Source organism: Poecilia reticulata, linkage group LG14, assembly GCF_000633615.1.
Source record: "Poecilia reticulata strain Guanapo linkage group LG14, Guppy_female_1.0+MT, whole genome shotgun sequence".
NCBI classification, from domain to species: Eukaryota; Metazoa; Chordata; class Actinopteri; order Cyprinodontiformes; family Poeciliidae; genus Poecilia; species Poecilia reticulata.
In genome coordinates this window covers 11,037,670-11,058,615 of record NC_024344.1, presented here as the reverse complement: position 1 = coordinate 11,058,615, position 20,946 = coordinate 11,037,670, and the positions used below count along the sequence as shown (strand labels likewise).

The window sequence follows — 20,946 nt, the reverse complement described above, 5'->3', positions numbered from 1 at the left end:
CTTGTTTATTTTGGTTTTCTTCGTCATGCAGCCATGCCGACTGCTGAAAGATATTCTCAGTTCATTAACTCTCCAGTCTACATTTTCTCTGGAATTTCTGTTTTGCTTCAGCAGCAGAGTTTGGCTCCTTGTCAAGGAGAAATGCATCCCTCCTGCCAGGCTTATCAGAAGAAGGGAGGATTCTCGTCTGATATTATTTATGTATCTCTGAAGGTCCTAATTTACCACTGCCATGTTCTCAATATATTTATTAGCCCACACACAACTTACTGTTACCCAGTACATGTTTTATCCACATTGGCAATAATTACAGTAATTAATTCTCTAGTCTATGGTTGCCTTTACAGAATAAGAATTATGCCAATTATACAGTTAAAAATAAAAGAGTTAAAAATTACTATAGCAGTTTTTATTTACATGCACAAGAATTCATTAGGTTTCCTGCACGTACTGTTCAAAATGAATCAATATTGAGTTTCTCTCTGCAGAAAGTGAAGAAAGAGGAAATAGAGAGTTTAAATTTTATCTTGGCCTCAAACATTTTCTGTGGAAATTGAAACATGCGTTCCTGTTGATTGCTACAACTGAGTCGTGAAATTACTGTTCCGAGAAAAGCTTCACACCAGCATTCCATTGCTTTTTTTATTTTATTTTCTTCTCAAAAGCACACATTTTCACCCAACTTTCTCAGCTCCGGTGTTTTGTCCCTCCTGATCTCCAGCCGACCTCTCGTGTTTCACTACCAGTTCCTGAGGTTCCTGTTGCTCTCTGACGTTGGCTCCTGCTGCCTTCAGGTCGCCCTCCTGCAGTCCGTGCCTCGCCGAGGCTTCAACCCCAAACTACTCATTTGTGCTTTTGTACCTGGCCCTCCTTCCAAGGAACTGTCTCAGAAGGAACGGGATTGTACTTTGTACTTTAGTACTTTGTCTTGGCATTATGTGATTTTTATACTTTGAATCTTTGCACTCTTTATGTTTGAATATGCATATTTTGTCAACCTGGTTTGTTTTGCATACTGTCTTTACTTTTTGTTTTAAGTGTTCCCTACTTTTTTGGATCCGTTGCCATCCTAGCCACAGTTGGGTTTAATCATGCGTTGTTTAATTACTTTGCTGAGCTACTTTCTTTTGCTTTATCATTTTAGACTCAGACATCTTGCTTGCTCTATTGTCAACGTTTTGTCTTCAAGAGATCCTGGGAGAGACGAGTGTCAGTCAGGCAAGATGGTGTAACGTTTAGCAGATGTTATCCATCAGAAGTTCTGCACTTCTTTTGCATTTGTTACATGTATTAAGTTAAGAATCAAAACTTAACACTTTAAGAAATACCATATATATTGTTTATTCATAATACTTTATTAAAAATAGGTTACAAAAAGCAATATATACAAATCTCTTCCAAGCTTCACAAAAGCAGATATATATTTAACTCAACTTTATTTGTCGAACAAAATCTAAAATGTTTCACATCTGAAAATCACTGATATGTCYGASATAAAACAAACATGAAAAAAAACCATCCTTAAATTGTCTCTCAATAAAAGGTAGCATAGGAGCATAAATAAAAACCCCTTGTTTAAGTGCTAAATTGATAAACATAGAAACAAACAATTCATCCCCACAATTTGATTATGCAACAAACCAAGATKAATTGTGAATATGAAGGCATACATTCATTTAATCTATACTTCTATTTACATTTTCAGGTTATTAGAGCCATAAAGTAGCATTAAAATTCAAATGAAACCAGGAGGGAGTGTGGTGATTTTTCACTCTTACTGTCAAGGCACCAATCACGTTCGCTTGTGTTGGAATAAAGCAACCACGAAAAAAKTCCTGTTGGGGTCAATTCCCCAAAAATGGCAAAGTCTGTGGCATTAAAACACTGACACACTCATTTCTTCTGGTCATGTTACACTTTCAGTTGCATTAGAAATACTAGGCTGGTGATTAAAAACGTCTCTGGTTCAAAGTGTGCAACAGAGACGGTTAAAAATACATTCTGAACACTTTAGCCATCACATTTATTTTTTTGTTTTTTGTTACATAAAAAAAATACTTGTTTTATCAGGTTTCTGGCAAGGTTTGAGGCCCATATTAAACAAGTAAATAACATGATAAAATACATAAATGTACATGTATATACAATACACAACAATGTAGGAACTTCTGTTAAGTAAATCACCTGGCAAGAGATTTGGCAAACTATAAAACATCCTGGTTAAGTWACTRCAGCCTGTTTAATCCTCCAGCAAGAGCTTTGGCAAAAAAAAGTACACAATAAACCGAAAACTCTTGATTTATTGTCTCTAAAGTAGCTTCCTAGTTCTGTTTAACATATTTGTTGAATGCTAGACAGTTTTGTAACTAACACACTGTACAGAGCAGTACAGCAATTTACTTATCTGGACAGGCAGCGTCAGACTTAAGTAGAAGTGCAACAATAACAATGAACAAAACAAAAAAAAGACGAGTTCCGAAATGTTTTTAAATGACAACATCAGTGCAGATTTTGTTGCCGCTGTAGATCTTTGAAACTCTCTGAGTCAAGTTGTTGGTAAGCAGCTTGGGAAGCAGAGAGTCCACTTTCTTCTGTGGTCCAGATTTCCTCCTGTTATGAAAGTACAGTTTGGTCTTTAGTTTATTTTATATTCTGTTGCCCTGCAAAAGTAACGATCCTCCTTCAACATTTATTCGCTGCAAACTTCAACTTATTTCGCAGGGTTTTTCATTTCAGTTACCAAGAACAACTAGTGCACACAATTGTGAAGCAAACAGAAAATGATGTAAGACTTTCTAAATCTTTCAGAAATAACAATGTGGATGATGTGGCATCTGTGCTCAGTCAGTTTCCAACCAATTATTATTAAAGATCACTAGGTTATAATAACAATATAATGTGTTTTGGACATCTTAATGGATCAAGTTTTGCACTGTGCTTAACTATAAACCTGTCAAGACAAAGCACATTGTTAGAATGACCCAGTCAAAGTCCAGAGCTAGCTGACATAGAGAATCTCTGACAGAATGATGTTTACAGATGTTTTCCATTCAATTAGACTGAGCGTATTTTGCTCCAACAACGGGCACAAATTTTAGTCTAGACATAAACCTGGTAGATATTATAACCCAAAAACCGACAGGGAAAGAATGAAAAACAAACAAATAAATCATGTTAGAAAACAACAGCAAAGGATAACGCTTCACTTTGAGTTAAAACATGTAAACTCACCAGAAAGTAAGAGGAATAAAGAGTTAAGAACCTTTAATAAACATGAGCAAGCTGTTGTTTGTGCTTATTAATATTGTCAATCTTTTTGCAAAGCCCTGAAATCACATGTGTGTGTGTGTGTGTTTAAACTCACATGTTGACTGCTGCCCACACACACAGACACACCACCAGGACGACGATGATGACGACAGCGATGTAGATGTAAATCGACACAGAATTCATTTCTGGTCCCAGAGTGGTTTCTCTGCTATCCACATCTAGAACAAGAGCAAATAAAACCAGGTTTGTTACAAAGAGATACTTGATTTTAATATTTGATTAAAAACACATGTTAATAAGTAACAAAATCCACAAAATCCTAAAAGCAAATCAGCGTGATAACAGTGTAATATATTAATTTCAATAGTTTTGGAAATCCAAGATTTTGATCCAGTGAAAGAGAGAACCACCTGCAGGTGGCGCTGTAAGAAAGGTTCATGTAACATGCTGGATTACATCACACAACCACAATAATCTGAAACCTTACAGCCACATGTTGTCTGATCGTAGAGGAATTAAGGAACAATTAAAACTCAAATTCAGGCGCTTCACACAGAATTTTGCTGCATTGCCCCATGTAGCCACAAACGGTTAAATCCAAAACAGATCGCATTCAAGCAGCTGAAGCAAATTTCTGATTTATTATAAAAAGAATCACCCCAAAGAAGCCAATCCAGATATTTGGCAGATTTGGTAAATGTAGGTTAAGAAGGGAAAATTATATTTATGCTGAAGCCTAAATCATTTTAGGGTAAATATGGTTTACAGCGTCATTAGGACTTTCTGAGATCAACCCACTCTGGTAGCAACCATTCAAAGTTTAATGGCTTATTTCCAGAAAACATAAATGTTTCCCATGGATTTAAAATGCTTATATTTTCATCGCTGCAGAGCAGTAAATCTAACTGTTTAGAGGAGTATTTTACACTTTCATTTAATAAAAAATCTGCAGCACAACTTTGGTAGTCGTCCATCTTGCCATTTTTATGCACAACAATTTTCATGCACAGCATCAGGTGCGTCTGTTGCAGCTTATTACATCAAAAGGCAATTTCTCAATTTTAGTACCTCAGACTGACTCCATCTGTCTGGATCATTTAACAGTAGCTCAATAAACTTAAAGCGTAAAACAAATTACATTTCAAAAGATTGTCGGTATTTTTATTTATCTAAATAGGTTTTCATGCAGGGGTGCACAGATTTTAGAATCACTAACCTGGATGGCAAGTTTCATGGCTCCAGTCACTCCAGAAGCTTTGGTCCACACAATAAGAGTTCAGTCTGGACCGAACCTTGAAGCAGTTTCTCCTACTGCTGTTGCTGAAAGGCAGAGTCAGGCGGGGCTTCTCGGTGTGAATGTGGTTCTGTCACACAGGAAAACAAGTAGTCGTTTTATAAAAGAAATGAATGACACAAGGGGAAGGAAGTAATACGAAAAAGTGTCATTTTAAGAGCTTAAGAACAAGTATCTGATGTGATTTAAACATTTAAAAGTGGCTCAAGCTTTGGAAATTCCTCAAAACATGAGACATGAGATTTCAGGGCTCTAATGCCGAATCTTTCAACAGGATTTCCTGAAAGAACATATAAGCTGATGCAGTGAGTCTTATCAGAAGGTTCATATCTGATCAACCATACCAAAGATATTTTTCCGTCAGCGCCCACATGATGGTGTCTCACTTCCCACTCCAGGCAGTGTGCAGGAAGCCTCCCAGTGGGATTCTCCCAGTGAAACTCCAACTCCGTGTCAGAACTCGTCTGCAGATGCAGCTTATCTGGAGTTGTAACCTTCACTGCAAAAGCAACAACATATCACCAAAGGAGAAAGGAGGGAAAACCTGATCTGGTTTAGAAGAAGAAGAAAAAACCCCCAAAAACAATGACAGAGTCAAAATATCACTCTGTCTTTATGACAGAGTGATATTTTGCTGTAGCAGCTGTCATGTACACACCCTGGTTTTGAATCTGCAGGGAGAAGAATGTTGCCTTCAGGGGCCCTTCACGGGAGGAGCCGTTTACACAGAAGTAGATGTCAGTGAATTCAGGAAGAGATTTTCCTGGGAAGTTGCAGCCCTTCCGGACTCCACCTGACAAAATGTAGCTGGGGCATTCAACTGCTTGATCCAGGGACCGATGCCTGGGAGAAAAACAAACAAAACAATCCATTCATCCAGGACATAAGGTTTATGACTAATAAAACAAAAGAGTTGCAGCCAAAGTACACAACATTTACCTGCAGTGATTTACAAGACAAGTATTGAGGTGTAAGGTGGGAAAATTAAGGAGTGAAAGTGGAAGAACTTGTGGGGCATGACAGATGAGTCACATTCAGAAAGTTTCCAAAACGTTCGTATGCAGTATGCAGTCGTTTTTCACTAGCGAGAACCGCTAGCTACAAAGCATTCGCAACAAAAGCAATTATTTGTGAGCAAGCTAGCATCCAGCCAAAAAGCTGTCTTATTTAAGCAGGTTACGTACCAGACATAGAGGTTCTGCAGTGCGCTGGGTGGTGTCTTCAGGCCGCGTGTCCAGCTGCACTCCAGATTCTCCATATTATGGTACACGCAAATAAACGCTTTGGCTTCTGTACCCAAAAGTCCTAAACACAACGATAAAAAACACACACAGCAAATGTTTCTTAAAACTTACAGCCAGAAATACCTTTGGATTTTATGTGAGAAATCAACAATAAAGTATCATCATTGTGAAGTTAATTGGAAATTGATGCATGGATTTCAATTTTTAAAAAAGGAAATGAAAAAAGAAATCACAAAACAGTGCAGAATATTAGTATTCACCCACTGGGAGTCACTATTATTTTGCTAATTTTGTTTTGCAAAAGAGTCCAACCTAATATTTGACTTCTATCAACTCTGACCAGCTTCCCGGACTCTACTGCAGCCCCACTTCATGTTTCACATGCCACATGACGGTCGCATGTTTTACACGCTTCTTGCATGTTCTACATGCGACCGTCATGCGGCATGTGAAACGGTGGGAATGTTGTGTTGAAGGCATCCATTTTCCACCACAGCATTTCGAATCTGTCTCAAATTGTTCCATTGTGTTTATATCTGCTAAAAAAGTTTTTACTTCCACTTCCTAATTATGCACCAATATATTTTGGCCTATTACATACATTCACAATGAAATGCAGTCAAGTTATAATGTCTGTGATCAAATTCAAGGTGTGTCAGTGCGTCTGCAAAGCACAGCATTTAGCAGCTGACCTGTGCTGGGAGGTTTCAGAATCATCTCAGTGCAGTTTTTGCTCATGATCATCGTGTTGTTGGTACACTCTCCATTCAGGATGGTATAAACTCTTATGTGGACGTCTTTGGACGGGTCAAACTGGGCGCTGTAGGTCCTGCGCGGGGTTCTGAGAATCTGCCAAGCCAAACATCCAGACATGTTGTTACACATCAGACCTGAAGAGTTTTAACACTTTGTGTGCATCTACGTGCAAAGACAGCTGAACTAAAGGGATTAGTGTTAGTTGTCTCCAGGTTTTGATGGAGTGGCCTCTAGTCCAGAATTGGCAGCAACGCAAAGAGTTTTTTTGTACTTTTTATCAGGAGGTAACAGTTGAAGTGGCGAATATCCAATTACTTTTCTTTACCTCAAAGTTACAACGCCAATCCTTCAAACGGTTGTTCAGAACAGGTTTGACAGTAGAGCCTTAGGAAATAATCTCTTCCAATATTGTACTGATGTGCCATTATCGTCCTTGACGGTGATTGTAAGTCCTGATTACTTGCGTGATGCGTCATCTAACTATTGTGTCATTATTCTTTGGAAACAATTGTATGACAGCATGTTTGTGAGTCAGCCTGGTTCAGATCAGCACTAATGACAAGGTTGTGAAGGCGTCATTCATGACATCTTAATGGCCCAAACAAGTGTGAGTAATTTTCCATTGCCAGACAAGATCACGTTTCAAGGTGCCAAAATGACAACATGACTTTAAAATATAGCATTAAACAATTCAAGTGTTTCCACTCGATTAAGCGCTGCGTCACCAAAATATTTTCATTTAATTCATTTATGTATCGTTTTTACTACATTATTTTAAAGATCAATATCCAGAAAGTCAGTCCAAGGCTCTGTTAGACCCCAAACAGAGGTGCAAATTTATTTTAGATGCACTTTGTCCTTTTTTTTTAATCTTATTTTTAATCTCCACATCCATATCCAAATCTATAATCTTACAATTTATCTAAAAATGTGATTATCTTTTGTGGGGTACGTCTATAATGTCACCAGTATCATCTCTCTATTTGTTAAACCCCTATTTTTGATTTTGCCGTTGTATCAGATTGTTCTCTGATCAAGGATGAAGTAAATAAGATCCTGCGGCCTCAGATGCTCTGCACCAATTTGGCTCTTCAGCAGGAGAGTGGTGAATCATCACGTAGCGAATGAAGTTGCAAACCCGTAAAACCTGAAGGAATTGTAATTAAAAAATTGTAACAACAATTTGTACTCCTGCAGCTACTAATCAATTTCAACACCACTCTCCAGTAGACAGTCACTGACACTCTTTACGTGGAGGGTAAGCCACAAAATGTCATTGTTTAAAGAGCTGGTTGTTCACAGTTTTGCATCCAAGCATATTAACAGAAAATTTAGTGAAAGGAAGAAGTTTGGCAGGAATAGGTGCATCACCAACAAGGAGAGAACTGTAACCTTGGGAGGATTGCCAAATCCATTCCAGACACAGACGAATACAAGACATGGGATGCAAATGTTGCATGTTTGGGGTTTCATATCATCTGCTGGTTTTCTGAAGTCCACATTCACAAGGTTGTGAAGGCGTCATACCAGGAAATATCAGGAAATTCCCCCAGCTGACAAGCTGTTTTATTTTCCTGCAGAACTTGCCACCTGGACACAAGGTACCAAAAGCTGGGACTGTGGTGTTCCTGTTCTTGATTAGCCAACAAATTCCTCTGACCTTTAACCCCATAGAACATCAACCATACCTAATAGGGCAGATACTATCAAAGCAATCTGGGCTTTAATTACACCGACGCACTAATAAGCCACAGCCATTGATGCATTAATTCATGCAGGAGAAAACCCAACCTAGCATTGAGTGCATAGAAATGTACATACTTTAAAACTGACATTGGTGCTTAAAACCTCTGTTTTTGGTTGGGCTGATGTGATACTCTAAATTTTGGGTCTTCTGTAATAATCTCTATAAAATGACCATTAAAAAAAAATATTGCAAATATTTATACATATGAAAATGGAAATGGGATCAGCACTCACTTCCCAGTTGTTCTTGTAGGTGTTGAAATACTCCAGCTGGTACTGAGAAAGGCACTCGGTCATTTTCGTCAGGCAGCTTGGTGGACTCCAAGTAATCTGCATTTGTCCGAGGCGACCAGAGTCCAATACTGCAAGATCCTCTGGGGGATCCACTACAAAATAAAGAGGACATCTCCGCTTATTGAGCCTCTACAGCATTTATGTCCTTTCTTTTTTTCTTTTTTCTTTTTTTTTTTTATCACAGCAACAGCATTTTAGACATAATCATCCATACTACAGCTCTCTTAATCATGTATATTAAAGGATGTTAACCTGTGATTGCACAGCAGCGCATGCTCCCCCTCCAGGTTATGAAGATCAGCATCAGTGAATGAAGAACACCGGATTTATTAGCCATCGGTGAACACCAACAAATCAACAACAACAACAACAACAACAACAAMAAAAAAAGAAGAGTAGAAAACAGAAAAATACTATAAAAAAATAAATAAAATCCTGAGAGTTGTGATGTGACCGTGAGCTGCTCCTGACTCAGCTGGATTTAACGACTATGAGGTAAATGTGCTGAAGCTTTATAAAAGTAGGCGGGTTCCGTCTTCTTTTTTTTTTTTCCTCCTTCTGCTGGTTTAAGGTGAATCTGAATTGTCAGCATGACTGTCTAGTCTTCCGTTTGGACCGAGAAACAAACGCATTTTACTCTTATTTCCCGTCCTCCCGTATTACTTATGTCGCGTAAATCTCCCGTATTATAATATAACGTAAAAACAAAACATCCCTGTGCCTCTCCAAATTGAATTATTTCACCAGCCTCCTGAGAACTGCCACCCAGGCTGCTGCAGGTGCCGACAGCGGGAACAAACCAGGTGTTGTGCGCAAAGTGGTGACCTGAAAACCCACTGATCGGGTGAGAGCGGCCGGGTGCGCGCCAGGGAAGGAGCGCGCTGCGGGAGCGCATTCAGCCTCTCCTCCAGTCGGTTTTAAAGTTTTTCTCGTTTATTTCTTTAAGACAAATTATGTTAACGCCAATAAATTCACATAAAGCTATAAAAAAAAGGTTAAAAGATACACAGTTTCTGCATGGAATGACTTTGTTGAATATGTAAAATAAAAAAATGTACTTCAGTTCCCGTCGGCTCTATGATAGGAAATGCATGTGAATTTCCACAGTATTTTAGGTAACAAAGGTAAACTTATCAGATTTCAGTTTGTATGTGGCTGACATGTAGATATTTTAGATTTCTTGAAAACCTGTCTGAAAACGTAAGGAAAGCTGGACCTCAGTCGAGTATTTTAAAATCCAAAACTTGACAGGCATGTGAAAAGATGTATTCATTTCCATATGAATGCGTGGATTATGACGAAAGAGAAAGAGCGCGCTCTAACCTCACCCCCTTTATTATAATAATATTGATTATTATTATTATTATTATTATTATTATTATTATTATTATTATTATTATTATTATTATTATTATTATTATTTCTTTTATATCCTGCCCTGCAGGCACTTCAGTTTTTCCCCTTTTCCTTATAAAGACTTTTGTTTCTTTTCAGCTGGTAAGTAGGTCATAAACTGAGTGAAATGTATGATGTCACTGTGTCCCAGTTCATTTAAGATGTCAAGTCTTGGCAGGTTTTAAGTGGAGAAGCCATGTATGCAGCAGGTTTGGTTCAAAGGCAGAATGTCACCACAGGGTTTTTTTACTTATTTATTTTTATTTGTTGTGGGGTGAGATTGCTCCCCTGTTTCACTGCATTAAATCAAATTAATTAAAAAGGAGCTTCAGCTAAAAGCCCAATATGACAGGTTGCTGTGCTTTCACTCATTTCATTAAACAGACTTAACCTCCCAGAAAAGCTCTGCCAGAACTCCTCTTTACAATCTCATGGTCTTAGTTCATCCTTTGAAACGATGAATGCTGATGCTGATGCTGGACTGAATACAGTAATCATGAAGACATATATTTAGCATGCTAACATCACAACTTTTTATGTATACGTAGCCTTTTCAAATTTTAGAAAGGTGGAATTTTTAAATGTAAAATTCTGAATTTATATCAGTGAAGTTTGAGAGAGGGCAATACTGGAAGAAAGCTGAAGGAGAATCGAGCTGCTGCAATAATTATACAGGAAAAGTTAAATAGAAGATGGATATAAAAACCGGTCTGCTTCTTCCCTCATTTTAAACTAATTTCTGTTATAAGTCTTTTGAATCTTTCACATTAATATGGCCATGTTCTCTTAATATTCAAAACAGAGATTTTAATCATTTATGATAAAAACCTGAGCCTGCTAGTAACATACAAGCAGATAGAAAAGAATGATTTAAATTAAGAGTATTAGTGTGTTAATGGTGCAGGTAAAGCACAGACTTAAATTAAACCAAGATCTGAAAACCAATGTTCTGGTATCCGTCTTTAGCTGCCAATAATAATCACATTGCATACTTAGAATAACACTAAGATGGATAATTTAAAAAAAAAAGTAGAAACATGTGGAAACTTTAATTCATCCCAAGTTAAACAACTTCTATAAAAACAACAGTTCAACATGTTAATTACACTTTGTCATAAACCAGAACAAATAAACGCACATGTTTTCTACCTAAGTAAGGAGTGTCAGTTCCTTGTGGTTCAGACTTAATGGTTCGTTCTAGCTAATTTGTCACAATGATTGCCACTCTTTTATTGTGTTGTTTAAGTATGTGGTGTGACATCAGGGGAAAAAACAGATCCGGATTTTTATCAAGTTTGCGTGTAAAGCAGCTCAGAAACCGGACAGATGAGTTGAACATCTCAGCGGTTGCTGAAGGTCCAATCAGGACAATGTTGATAGTTAATCAAACTTTGAATTTCAGGAATGCAATTTGCTTTACGAGAAAAAAAAAGCAAGTCCAAAACGGGGATAGTCTGTTGATCCATGGGACTTTCTCTGCATGTTTTGAGTTAGTCCTGTGTTTTGTTATTCGACTCTCCCTGCTTCTCTATAGTTTAGTTTCTTCTTATCTCTTCATGTTATCCAGTTTTGTGTAAACTTGCAATATTATAGACTCCCATTCTCTTAATATAGAATGAACTTTCATCCATCTTTGTCTGAATTTCGTTTCGACATCTATCCAGAAGTCTTTGTCAATGCTGGCGGCTCGCGGTTGAGCAACGTGGAGACGGGTGCTGGTGTTTTTCAAGAGGCCCATCCTCCTGGGAGCATGCCGTGTCACACATACATTAACACCCAGTTTGTCACTCACCTGCTTCGTGTGGATCTTTTATGTACCGTAACAAGCCTGTGAAACTTTTCAGTCCATCGAGTCACAAGCTCTAAATGAGTCAGATGAGTGATGAAGTTTGTTTTCCATCTGACTGGGATTATTCCAAGGAGGATGAGAATATTCACATAAATAAATACCAAATGATGATTTCCCTGAAAGCTGCAGTATGTAACTTTTTTTTTTTTTTTAAACAAAAAAAAAAAAAACATGTTTCTTTTTAAATAAAAGTTACATCCTGCAGCTTGAAAACGATTCTAAGAGGAAGTGTGGGCTTTAATTTCCTTCACACTAATGAAGGAGCAACACTATTTACCATGCATTGCAAACTGGTTAAAGCTTTTTGGGGAGTATTAATTTTTCAGATAGGGACAGATTAGTTTGGATATTGTTCTGACTTTTGTCGATGTTTTCATTTTTTAACCTACAACAATTTATCAGAAAATGCTTGCTGCAGAGATCTAAGCGTTGCCCTCCGTTCAGTTCTGTTGAGACTGTTCACTTAACGACCTTTTGGAAATAGTTGACAGGGTTGTAATGTAAGTCCTGCCTTTAAATATCTTCAAAAGATTCTGGGTCATAAATCAATCCCTCGCTTTCTGTCAAATGTCTCAGAGCGCCTAGAGATCTAACCACTTCACTTGTCATGTGCTTGAATAACAATGTTTTTACTGCGTCTTGCCATGCAGTGAGATGATCTGAGTTTGTATTTAAAAGCCTCTAATTGGGTCATGCTTATTTGTTGTCTCGACTTATTTCATGACACTTTTTAATCCGGTTCTATAAACATTAAATGCAAAACAGAATTTTATTGTTTGTTCCGATTTTGATCTCTCTTTTTTTTTTTTGCCTCCCGTCTTCTTTAAAATGCACATAGAAAATGTGAACTGCAAACAGTAGATCTGAGAAAAACATGGTCTTTTATGGAATACAGCAACACAAACTGGTGTGTAATTACAAACAACAAGATGTTTTTATTAAAACTAAAGAAAAGTGTTATCTGCATTTGCTGCTTTGTAGAATCATCTGTTTGTTTCTGTCAGCCATAAATTTATAAAAGAGTGATTTTTTTTCTCTCCTTTACAAAAAGCTCAGGTTGGATGGAGAACAACCATCATAATTTTTGAAGTCCTGCCACAAATTTAATCGATTTTAGTCCTGGACTTTGACTGAGCCATTCTCCTCCCAGCAGGGAGTCTTTTGAACCCGACAGATTTTCTTGTGACTCATATAATTTACACATCTGCCAGTTCTGACCTCATCAGACCAGAGAATCTTTTCAGAACCACTTACTGCTTTTTCAACACCAATTTTCTTCAGATTTAGTGCCAGATGGTGCATGATATTGAACATCAAGATCTATTTGGTGTTTGAAATGACATGTAGAAACCTCCAGTAGGTCCAGGTTCAGTATTGGTGGCCAACCAGGATCAAGAAGTCAAAGCAGACACACAACAAACTCCAACACTTAGTATTTTCAACACTGGGGCTGGTGTTGAGGTTCTCTCAGTTTTGGACTGAATATTGTTCATATGTCGTCTCTTGCTGCCAGTTCTGCATGGTTACCACCCTGTGCACACTCTTTATTTACTGTAAAGTGTTGAAAGTGGCCAATGATAGCTAAGGACATCATTCTCATTGAATACAATTATCATTCATCCTCTGTGTCACTGTCTGCCTGATGGGCTCAGCCTGGAGAGCATTTTTAAGAATCAAGAATCTCAGTCTGTTAAACTTCAACACAATCTGAATTTTCTAATTATACAGCTGGTGATGAGAATACATATGACTTTTATATTGTAACATAATTCAAGCAGATTATGTTACAATATAAAAGTAACATAACAATGGTCAATGTGGAGCATATTCCTACATTACTTATCTTTAAGCTCCGTCTCATCTTGATTTCCACTGTTTACGGGCCAAAAAATGTCCTAGGGTTTTGTAGGACATGTATTGACCTGAAATGGAGACTGCCTCAATTAGTGGGAGTTTTACGTATGTCTTTGCCCCACCTCAAGACTCCTGCCAGTTCAGAGCACCAAGGAATCAGAGTTCAGAAGATCTCTGACTGCTGCTCTTTCATGCACTATGTCGCTGTTATGTGATTATCTGTTCACTGTTTGTGTTAACAAGCAACAAACAGGTGTAGCTGAAATTTCTCTAATAATTTCTACCTCTACAAGAAAATGTTTGTAGCTACCACAAGCTCCAGAAGCTTAGTAGTAGCTTGAACTCAAAGGAGATAAACACCTTCTCCAAACTGAGATCTTCCAGCTTGACTGAAATTTACTGCTGCCCTCATGGACTCACCAAATGCTTTCAGGAGAAATGTTTATGACCAGATGAGGCAGAAAAACAGGAAAAAACACAAAACTAGACAAAGTCTTACATTACCTAATGAACCTGAAAGATGTAAGCCCAGAACAATCTAAAAACTCAGAGCTGAACCTTCAGAGGTACATAAAGACTACTACAAATCCGGCCTTTTATCACCTGAGGGACCCAACAAGATCTAAAGAAACTCATTATCTTTAGTCAGATTTGTTACTGTAGCAGTAACTTCACAGGTCTCAAAGGTAAAACTGTTGAAACAAAATCTAAATCCCACCTGTTTGGAGTTGCTTTGATTAATAATAAGTTTCTTTATTCTGACTCTGTCATGTAATATTTGTTTTTTTTGTTTATGTATTGTGTTTTTTATTATATAAAGCACTTTGAGCTGCCTTTTTGCTAAAATGTGCAAAACAAATAAACTTGACTTGACTTTACAACTGGATCAAGAACGATCAACTTTTAAAATAAGTTTTAATATGGGAGCTTTCTAACCTTATTTTTGCAAATTACACACATGGGCAAAGTTGTTGGTACCCCTCTGTTAGGGAACCAAAACCCACAATGGTGACTGAAATGACCTGAAACAGGTAAAAGTAATAATAAATACAAATAAATGAAAAATATCCAGTGTGAATTGATGAAACAAGCCTGGTTTTAATGGATATTACAAAAACGCAACGATGAGCAGAAGACGTGAAACCTGCTTAAAAAAAATGCATCAAGCTAAAATGTTAGAACCAAGTTTTAACCTGTATCCACCCGTGCATTCGCCTGTCAAGCTACACTCTGGCTAAACACTTTGTTTATTTTACTGTCCAAACACTGCATGCTTGCTGCATTTAATGACAATAACTGGATTAACTTTCCTGCCTGAGTAAAACCTCTCGGTCATCCTTACGCTAAAACATCAACGTGAGGCGTGAGTGAAAACTTTCAGCAGCTTAATGAAACAAAAGATGGAAATATAAACACTGAACTTCTGTAAATATTTCTCTGCACAAGTCTAAGTTATTCTGGATGTATTTTGTCATCCATCAAATAGAGGTGTGTGTCATTTAATCAGGATAAAATCAACACTGGAAAGTGTTGATATTATCTGGCATCCATCAGCTACATGTGTGGTACATCCACCACCTATTATTCTAGGAGAGGAATTATTCTTGTCAGGAGTTAAAATTGTGTTTTTCAATCTTTAAATAAAACAATTAACAAAAATTATTTGTAAAAAAAATAAATAAATAAATAAAAAAATACAGTATGGCGTAGTTATGTTTTGTTTTATGAATTTATCTACAGACTTAACGAGACTTTCTTGGAGAAATGTTTTAGAAAAACATACAGGAAATATTCTGCTTCTTTGAGTTTGATTATGTTTGGGTGTAACAAAATGTTCCTACTTTTTCTGACAATTTGTGTTCTTGCCATTGACAGCAATTTAAATACCAACTACTTTTTTCTCGGTTTTTTTCCAGTATTGTGGGGTTTTTTTTTTCTTTTTGATTTGAAAATACCTAAAAAATAAATAAATAAACATTGCCTTCCACACAAACATGTAGCTTACTCTGCACGTTTCTTAAGGTTTAAAGGAGATTTAACACTGAATCGTGTTCACTTATACGTGACAAGAGATACTATCCGTTTTGGTGGAACGTGATCAACAGAAACAAGTCTGAAAACCGTGAAGGATGACGTGTTTATCCAGCTGCTGTAAGTCGTTTAACTAAAAACCTTTCAAAACTCTCTGAACTCAACAGAAGTCTAGAGATTGGTCTGTAGCGGTAAAAAATAAAGACGTTTCCGAGATGTTTTTGAAGAGGGTGGATAATAGCAAACCTAAAAGAGATGAACAGAAACACACAGAGAAAGAGAGCAGGATTTCTTCTGGGGACAATCAGTCCCAATGTCAAACACTTTCAGTCCTGTAACTATTTAATATAAAACAAGCTGAATTTGGGTTTTACCCTGTTTATGACAGATGAGTATCTGAAATTGATTAAGAAAAATATATTTTGATTAGCGAACTGCCTTCTCAAACGTCCAGTCAGTCATGGCAGATGAGCTCTGCTGGAGGTTTCTCCTTGTTAATTGTTAACTAGATTCTTCAAATAAGAATGGGCAGATTTCTTCTATACACAGCAAATTCAAAAGTGTTCAATGTTTTGGTGTTAGTAGACTTTGTGCAAAAGCAGAGTTAATTTTACACTTATAGAGTCACATTCTGTTTATGTAAGTCTGGGGTGTAAATTATTAGTAGTTAAAATCCAGTGTTAAAACAAAGTGTTTCCGTATCAAATCTAGAGGTGTTAAAAGAGAATCAATAACTCTTTACTTCTTAACTCTGAAGTAAAGAGAGTTAAGCGGCTCTAACACTGAAGGAGTTAATTCACTGACTCCGCCCCCAGAATCAGATTCCCACCGAAGCGAAGCGGCAGAAGCCAAGTCATTTCAGGACTATTTACTTTCCACATGTCTGAGTTATTTACTGCGCTTGGTAAGTCATTTTTTTCTGAGATGGTTTATAACTATTATTTTGAGTTGAGCTCAACCTGTATGATAGACGTCACGTTCGCCACATGGCTCGGTGTTAGCATATTTAGCTTAGCATGCCGAATGTTAGCGGAGTATAAGTGTTGGAAAAAATCAAGCCGGTGAAAAGAGTTAATATTAAGGTCTAACACTGAATTAGTGTTAGTAAGTGTTAAATGATTAACTCCAGCAGATTTGATATTTGACACTTTATAAGAGTTAAGGTACTAACTCTCCAAAAAGRGTTAAATTAACACTTTCTGGTGTGGACYCATATAGACACTTTAAAAGTGTTGAAATCAAATCTGACAGTGTTAATCTGGGCCTCCTGGATTTGCTGTGTACCTTACCAGAGTACTTTAATAGAAAAAAAGAAGTTATATTGTAGGTTTTTAAAACCAGTCGATGAAGGGCCGAATACTCAACACTAACTGTATCCTTACTGTTCATATGAGCTCAGAGAGGTCACATGAGGTAGGAAGGAAATACCAAACAAGTCTCAAACCTCTACATATAAATTCCATGTAAATATACTGTCATTAAAAACCTAAAGTCACCATCATCAGCTGTATCATATTTTGCGGCACAAAGGCCAGCCACGTTGTAATTAACTCGCTCCGGTTTCGTGTGTGAGAGGCATTCGTCTTTTCCCTCTGACAATGCAAACACTTTGACACATTCCCAGGAAGCAGCTTTAGAAGCCAATTGACTGGGATCACACTCTGACAAAGGGACAGATAAAACATGCTCCAACACAGAAATGGACAGCCCTCAAAAGAAACACGCAGAGAGAAAAGCGAGCTTATAACAAGCTTAATTATGTCCAAACATTAAGGGCTTGGCAGCAGATGTTCTGGTGCGTGTAAGACAAACGGAGAGGCAAAAATGTTTTAACGAACAGGTTCAAAAGAGTTATGGGGCATTCATGCCCTGCTGAGCCATGAATGCCTCATAACTCCTGAACATTTTTATAATTTATTATACGGATTGCACGTAAAATGTAGTTTGACGCTAACAACCACAAATTATTTCAAAGGCTGCTGTAGTTCCTTCATAAATCACTAGCATTAGGTTTTTATGATGGTTTTTTAAAGTTGTTTTATAACCCAGACGCAGTGCTGTGTGTAATAAAGACACCCATAACCTGAGGTTGCAAAGAATTTGATTTATTTGTACATCAACATGAACTGTTTTAAGAAATCCTTGGATTTTTATACAGATTATATTTACAGGGGTTCATTGTCAGTCATTCAGTTGTCTTGCATGCATCAGATTTTTAATAGAAAAAAGGTTTTTGTACATGAAGTTTGACTTGTCTTGGCAGTGTAGTACTCAGACATGACTCGCTCTGTCACTTATGGATCCGTTAAATCACAAAGTGAAAAAAAAGGCTAATTAAGTTGACAAAGATGAACTCAATGCATAGAATTATCAGTTATTAATAGATTAGCACCAAAATAATTTATTCTGTTTTCTTCCTAGTACTGAGATTGCAGCTTGTTCTGCGGTAGCTGCTGGAAAGAAAGCGTAAACCTGGACCCAAACCTCATGCAATTCAGAAATGAGTATAAAAATATGTGATAAAAGTTGCTTTGAACTTTTAGAAGTTTCCATATTTTGCTATCTCGACCTTTCTTTAGATCAGGTTTCATTTTTCTGCCTACAGAAACCGAGCCAGAGGCTTAAAAGTCGCTGATTTACAACAAAAAGCCCAATTTCACACGTTTTTTAATTTGCCGTTACTTCAAAGTTTGTGTTTGATCAAATAGAGGTTTTTTTCCCCACATTCCATCACGTATTGCACGCATTTAAAAACAAAACCTTATGCGTGACGACGGAGTCAAAGTAGATATTTATCAGTCGTTGCATTTCTCCAGTCACTGCTGGCCATGATTTAAACACGGATTTCAAAGAAGTGCAAAGTAATAAGTCTTTGTTCTGCGTGAAGCTACTTCCTTGCGGTCTGAAATTTCAGGGTTTTGTCTTAGTGTCCCATTGTTTCCTAAACTGCTTAGTACTTGTCAGTACACGCAAAACCCCCCCCCAAAAAAACAAGAAAACAATGGACCTTTTGGAATACACCCTGTTCTTTCTAACAAAGTGCAGGTCATATTGATTTCGTCTGGAGTTTGGAAACCACATTATTTAACATTGTTGTTTTTCTTTTACTGTCTGGGCAAAACTAGCCGTCTTTATAGCCTCAAAAACATCCCAGAGTATTTGTTTCTCCTTTCAACAAGCCTAATTATGAACGTACACTTACACACTTGTACATCTGTGGGTTTGATTGTATGTTGCCAAGCTATCTTGGCACAGATGTGCAGCAGTTTTTGATACGATTAAGACGATCACCACGGAAAGCGTGTTTACCCCTACGGAAAGGAATGCATGAACAACCTGCTCGTGATTTTGGAGAGCGACTGGAAGACGGTTGGGTAAGCACCACTGGAAGTCASCAGCATGTCTCGTTCTCAGACATTTGAAAAAGTGATGAAAGTTTTCCGCACAAGCAGCAACTGACTTTGCTTTTTTATTTCTAATAACCCGATAAGGTGACGACAATCCATTCATTATCGTTTCCACACCACAGTACAAAATGCTGCTGTGAGAAAAAAGGTTAGCTTCACCTGTTTAGGCTCTACAACGCAAAAAATCATTCAAATGTCATCGTTTCACTTTGAGTCAAATGGGATTTTATGTGACACACCAACACAATGTAGCAAATAATTATGAGATAGAAAGAAATTAATACTAGTGTTGTTGTTTTTTTAAAATAAATATCCATTTACATTCAGCTCATCTGATGCCAAAAGACTTGCAGGTGCAGTCACAGAAAAAGTGGGTTCAGAAAAGTACTGACTCAAGAGTTTTATTTTTAAGAAATTTTGAAAACAGTGTTTACTTTTGGCTTCCTCTTCTTAATCATGTGCTGCTTTGTGCATAATCACAAAAAATCCCCTTAAAGCGTAACAAATTTTGCAAGACACCGTTAGAGAGAAACTGAGCTAAACTATACTAAGCAAGACTGGAATTTGAAATCTGCGCCACAAAACATTTTGTTTTAGGTGAATCAAAATGCATGTACCAGCAAGTGACGATTGACAACCACAAAGAAAAAAACAGAGGAGCACAAGTACTTCTATTAAAACACCTTAGCGGTGTGACACACCTTCTTATGGGCTTTACAGAGAGAAGTAAACGAACACACTCAAACACAATGAGTCATCTTTTACAACAAAAAAAAGCACAAACGCAGACCCAAGTTCTGCCCCAGTACTGGCCTCCAACACCAAGCAATTACCTGAAGTTCTTCCGGTAATTTCAGTTCAAGCAGCTTGTACACTGCTCTCCTTTTGTCTGTGCAGAAATGTCAGAATAATTGCACTACTTAATCCTTCTGGGAAAGTCATCGCTAATCATACATTCACACATACAATTTAATGATGATTATGTAATGTCACCATGAGCAATTATTATATCTTTTTTTTTTTTTTTTGCTTGACTCGGATATGTTTAACTTCCAATAAATCATTTGAAAAAAGAAGCAATGATGGGCCACACGCAAGGCATCAGAACTGAAGTATAAATCAGAGCTGCACATTGTTTTCTTGTGCCGTAAAAGTCGTTTTGCATGGCCTGGCAGAGCTGAGACTTTGACACAATGTGAGGAAATACTACAGTTTATATTCTTATCAACTGATGCATTAGTTCAATGATGCACCGATGAATATGAAAACTTCACTGTAGTCAGTGGGAGGAATTACTCAAACTGTGCAAAAGAAAGTGTTGACTTCACACAACCATAGCACAGATAAGAATGATAACTTTTAAGATTTTTACTGATTTTCTGGTAAAGTTAAAGAGATTCTGTGGTCTCCATATGTATGATAAGCAGGATGCTTTGCATTGTTTTGTATATATACAGCTGCAGTTGGAAGAAAAGGTCATGCCATGCACATGAGCCTGCTGTGTGATGATGAGAAGAGCTGCAGCAAAACATAATTTGGCATTTTGTTGTGTTTTTTTTTACAAGACATTTATGCAGGAAAATTCTACAAACATCACAACACTTCAAGCCATAATGAATCACTTTTTTCTCCTCACTGTTTTTGCGTTTGCTTGTTCGCTGACTGTTACTATTTTACAAATTGTTAGACACAGTAAAAGACACAAATGTGTGGAATTAATAACACCCAAGAATCTGTCTGGGACGGGGAAAATAAGACTGGCATCTGAATCAAAAACCAAAAAAAAAAAAAAATATTGCATGCAAT

General features: G+C 37.3%; 1 protein-coding gene across 1 annotated transcript; it reads right to left on the bottom strand.

Annotated features, from left to right (window-relative positions):
* Positions 1-1,334: 1,334 nt before the first annotated feature.
* il13ra2 (interleukin 13 receptor, alpha 2) lies at positions 1,335-9,409 on the bottom strand. Its single transcript, XM_008427742.2, has 9 exons — positions 8,857-9,409; positions 8,545-8,696; positions 6,501-6,657; positions 5,749-5,869; positions 5,223-5,407; positions 4,909-5,063; positions 4,487-4,634; positions 3,365-3,488; positions 1,335-2,610 (listed from the first exon to the last, which is right to left on the bottom strand). The coding sequence occupies exons 1-9, from the start codon at positions 8,939-8,941 to the stop codon at positions 2,487-2,489; spliced, it is 1,251 nt and encodes a 416-aa protein (XP_008425964.1). The 5' UTR covers positions 8,942-9,409; the 3' UTR covers positions 1,335-2,486.
* Positions 9,410-20,946: the final 11,537 nt, after the last annotated feature.

Excerpts from the sequence above, each read along its gene's own strand:
- il13ra2 (XM_008427742.2), bottom strand. The coding sequence starts at position 8,941 with ATGGCTAATAAATCCGGTGTTCTTCATTCACTGATGCTGATCTTCATA. Across the intron at positions 5,408-5,748 it reads CTGCAGAACCTCTATGTCTG|GCATCGGTCCCTGGATCAAG; the intron begins GTACGTAACCTG and ends TTTTTCTCCCAG. Across the intron at positions 2,611-3,364 it reads GTGTGGGCAGCAGTCAACAT|GAGGAAATCTGGACCACAGA; the intron begins GTGAGTTTAAAC and ends CTTTCATAACAG.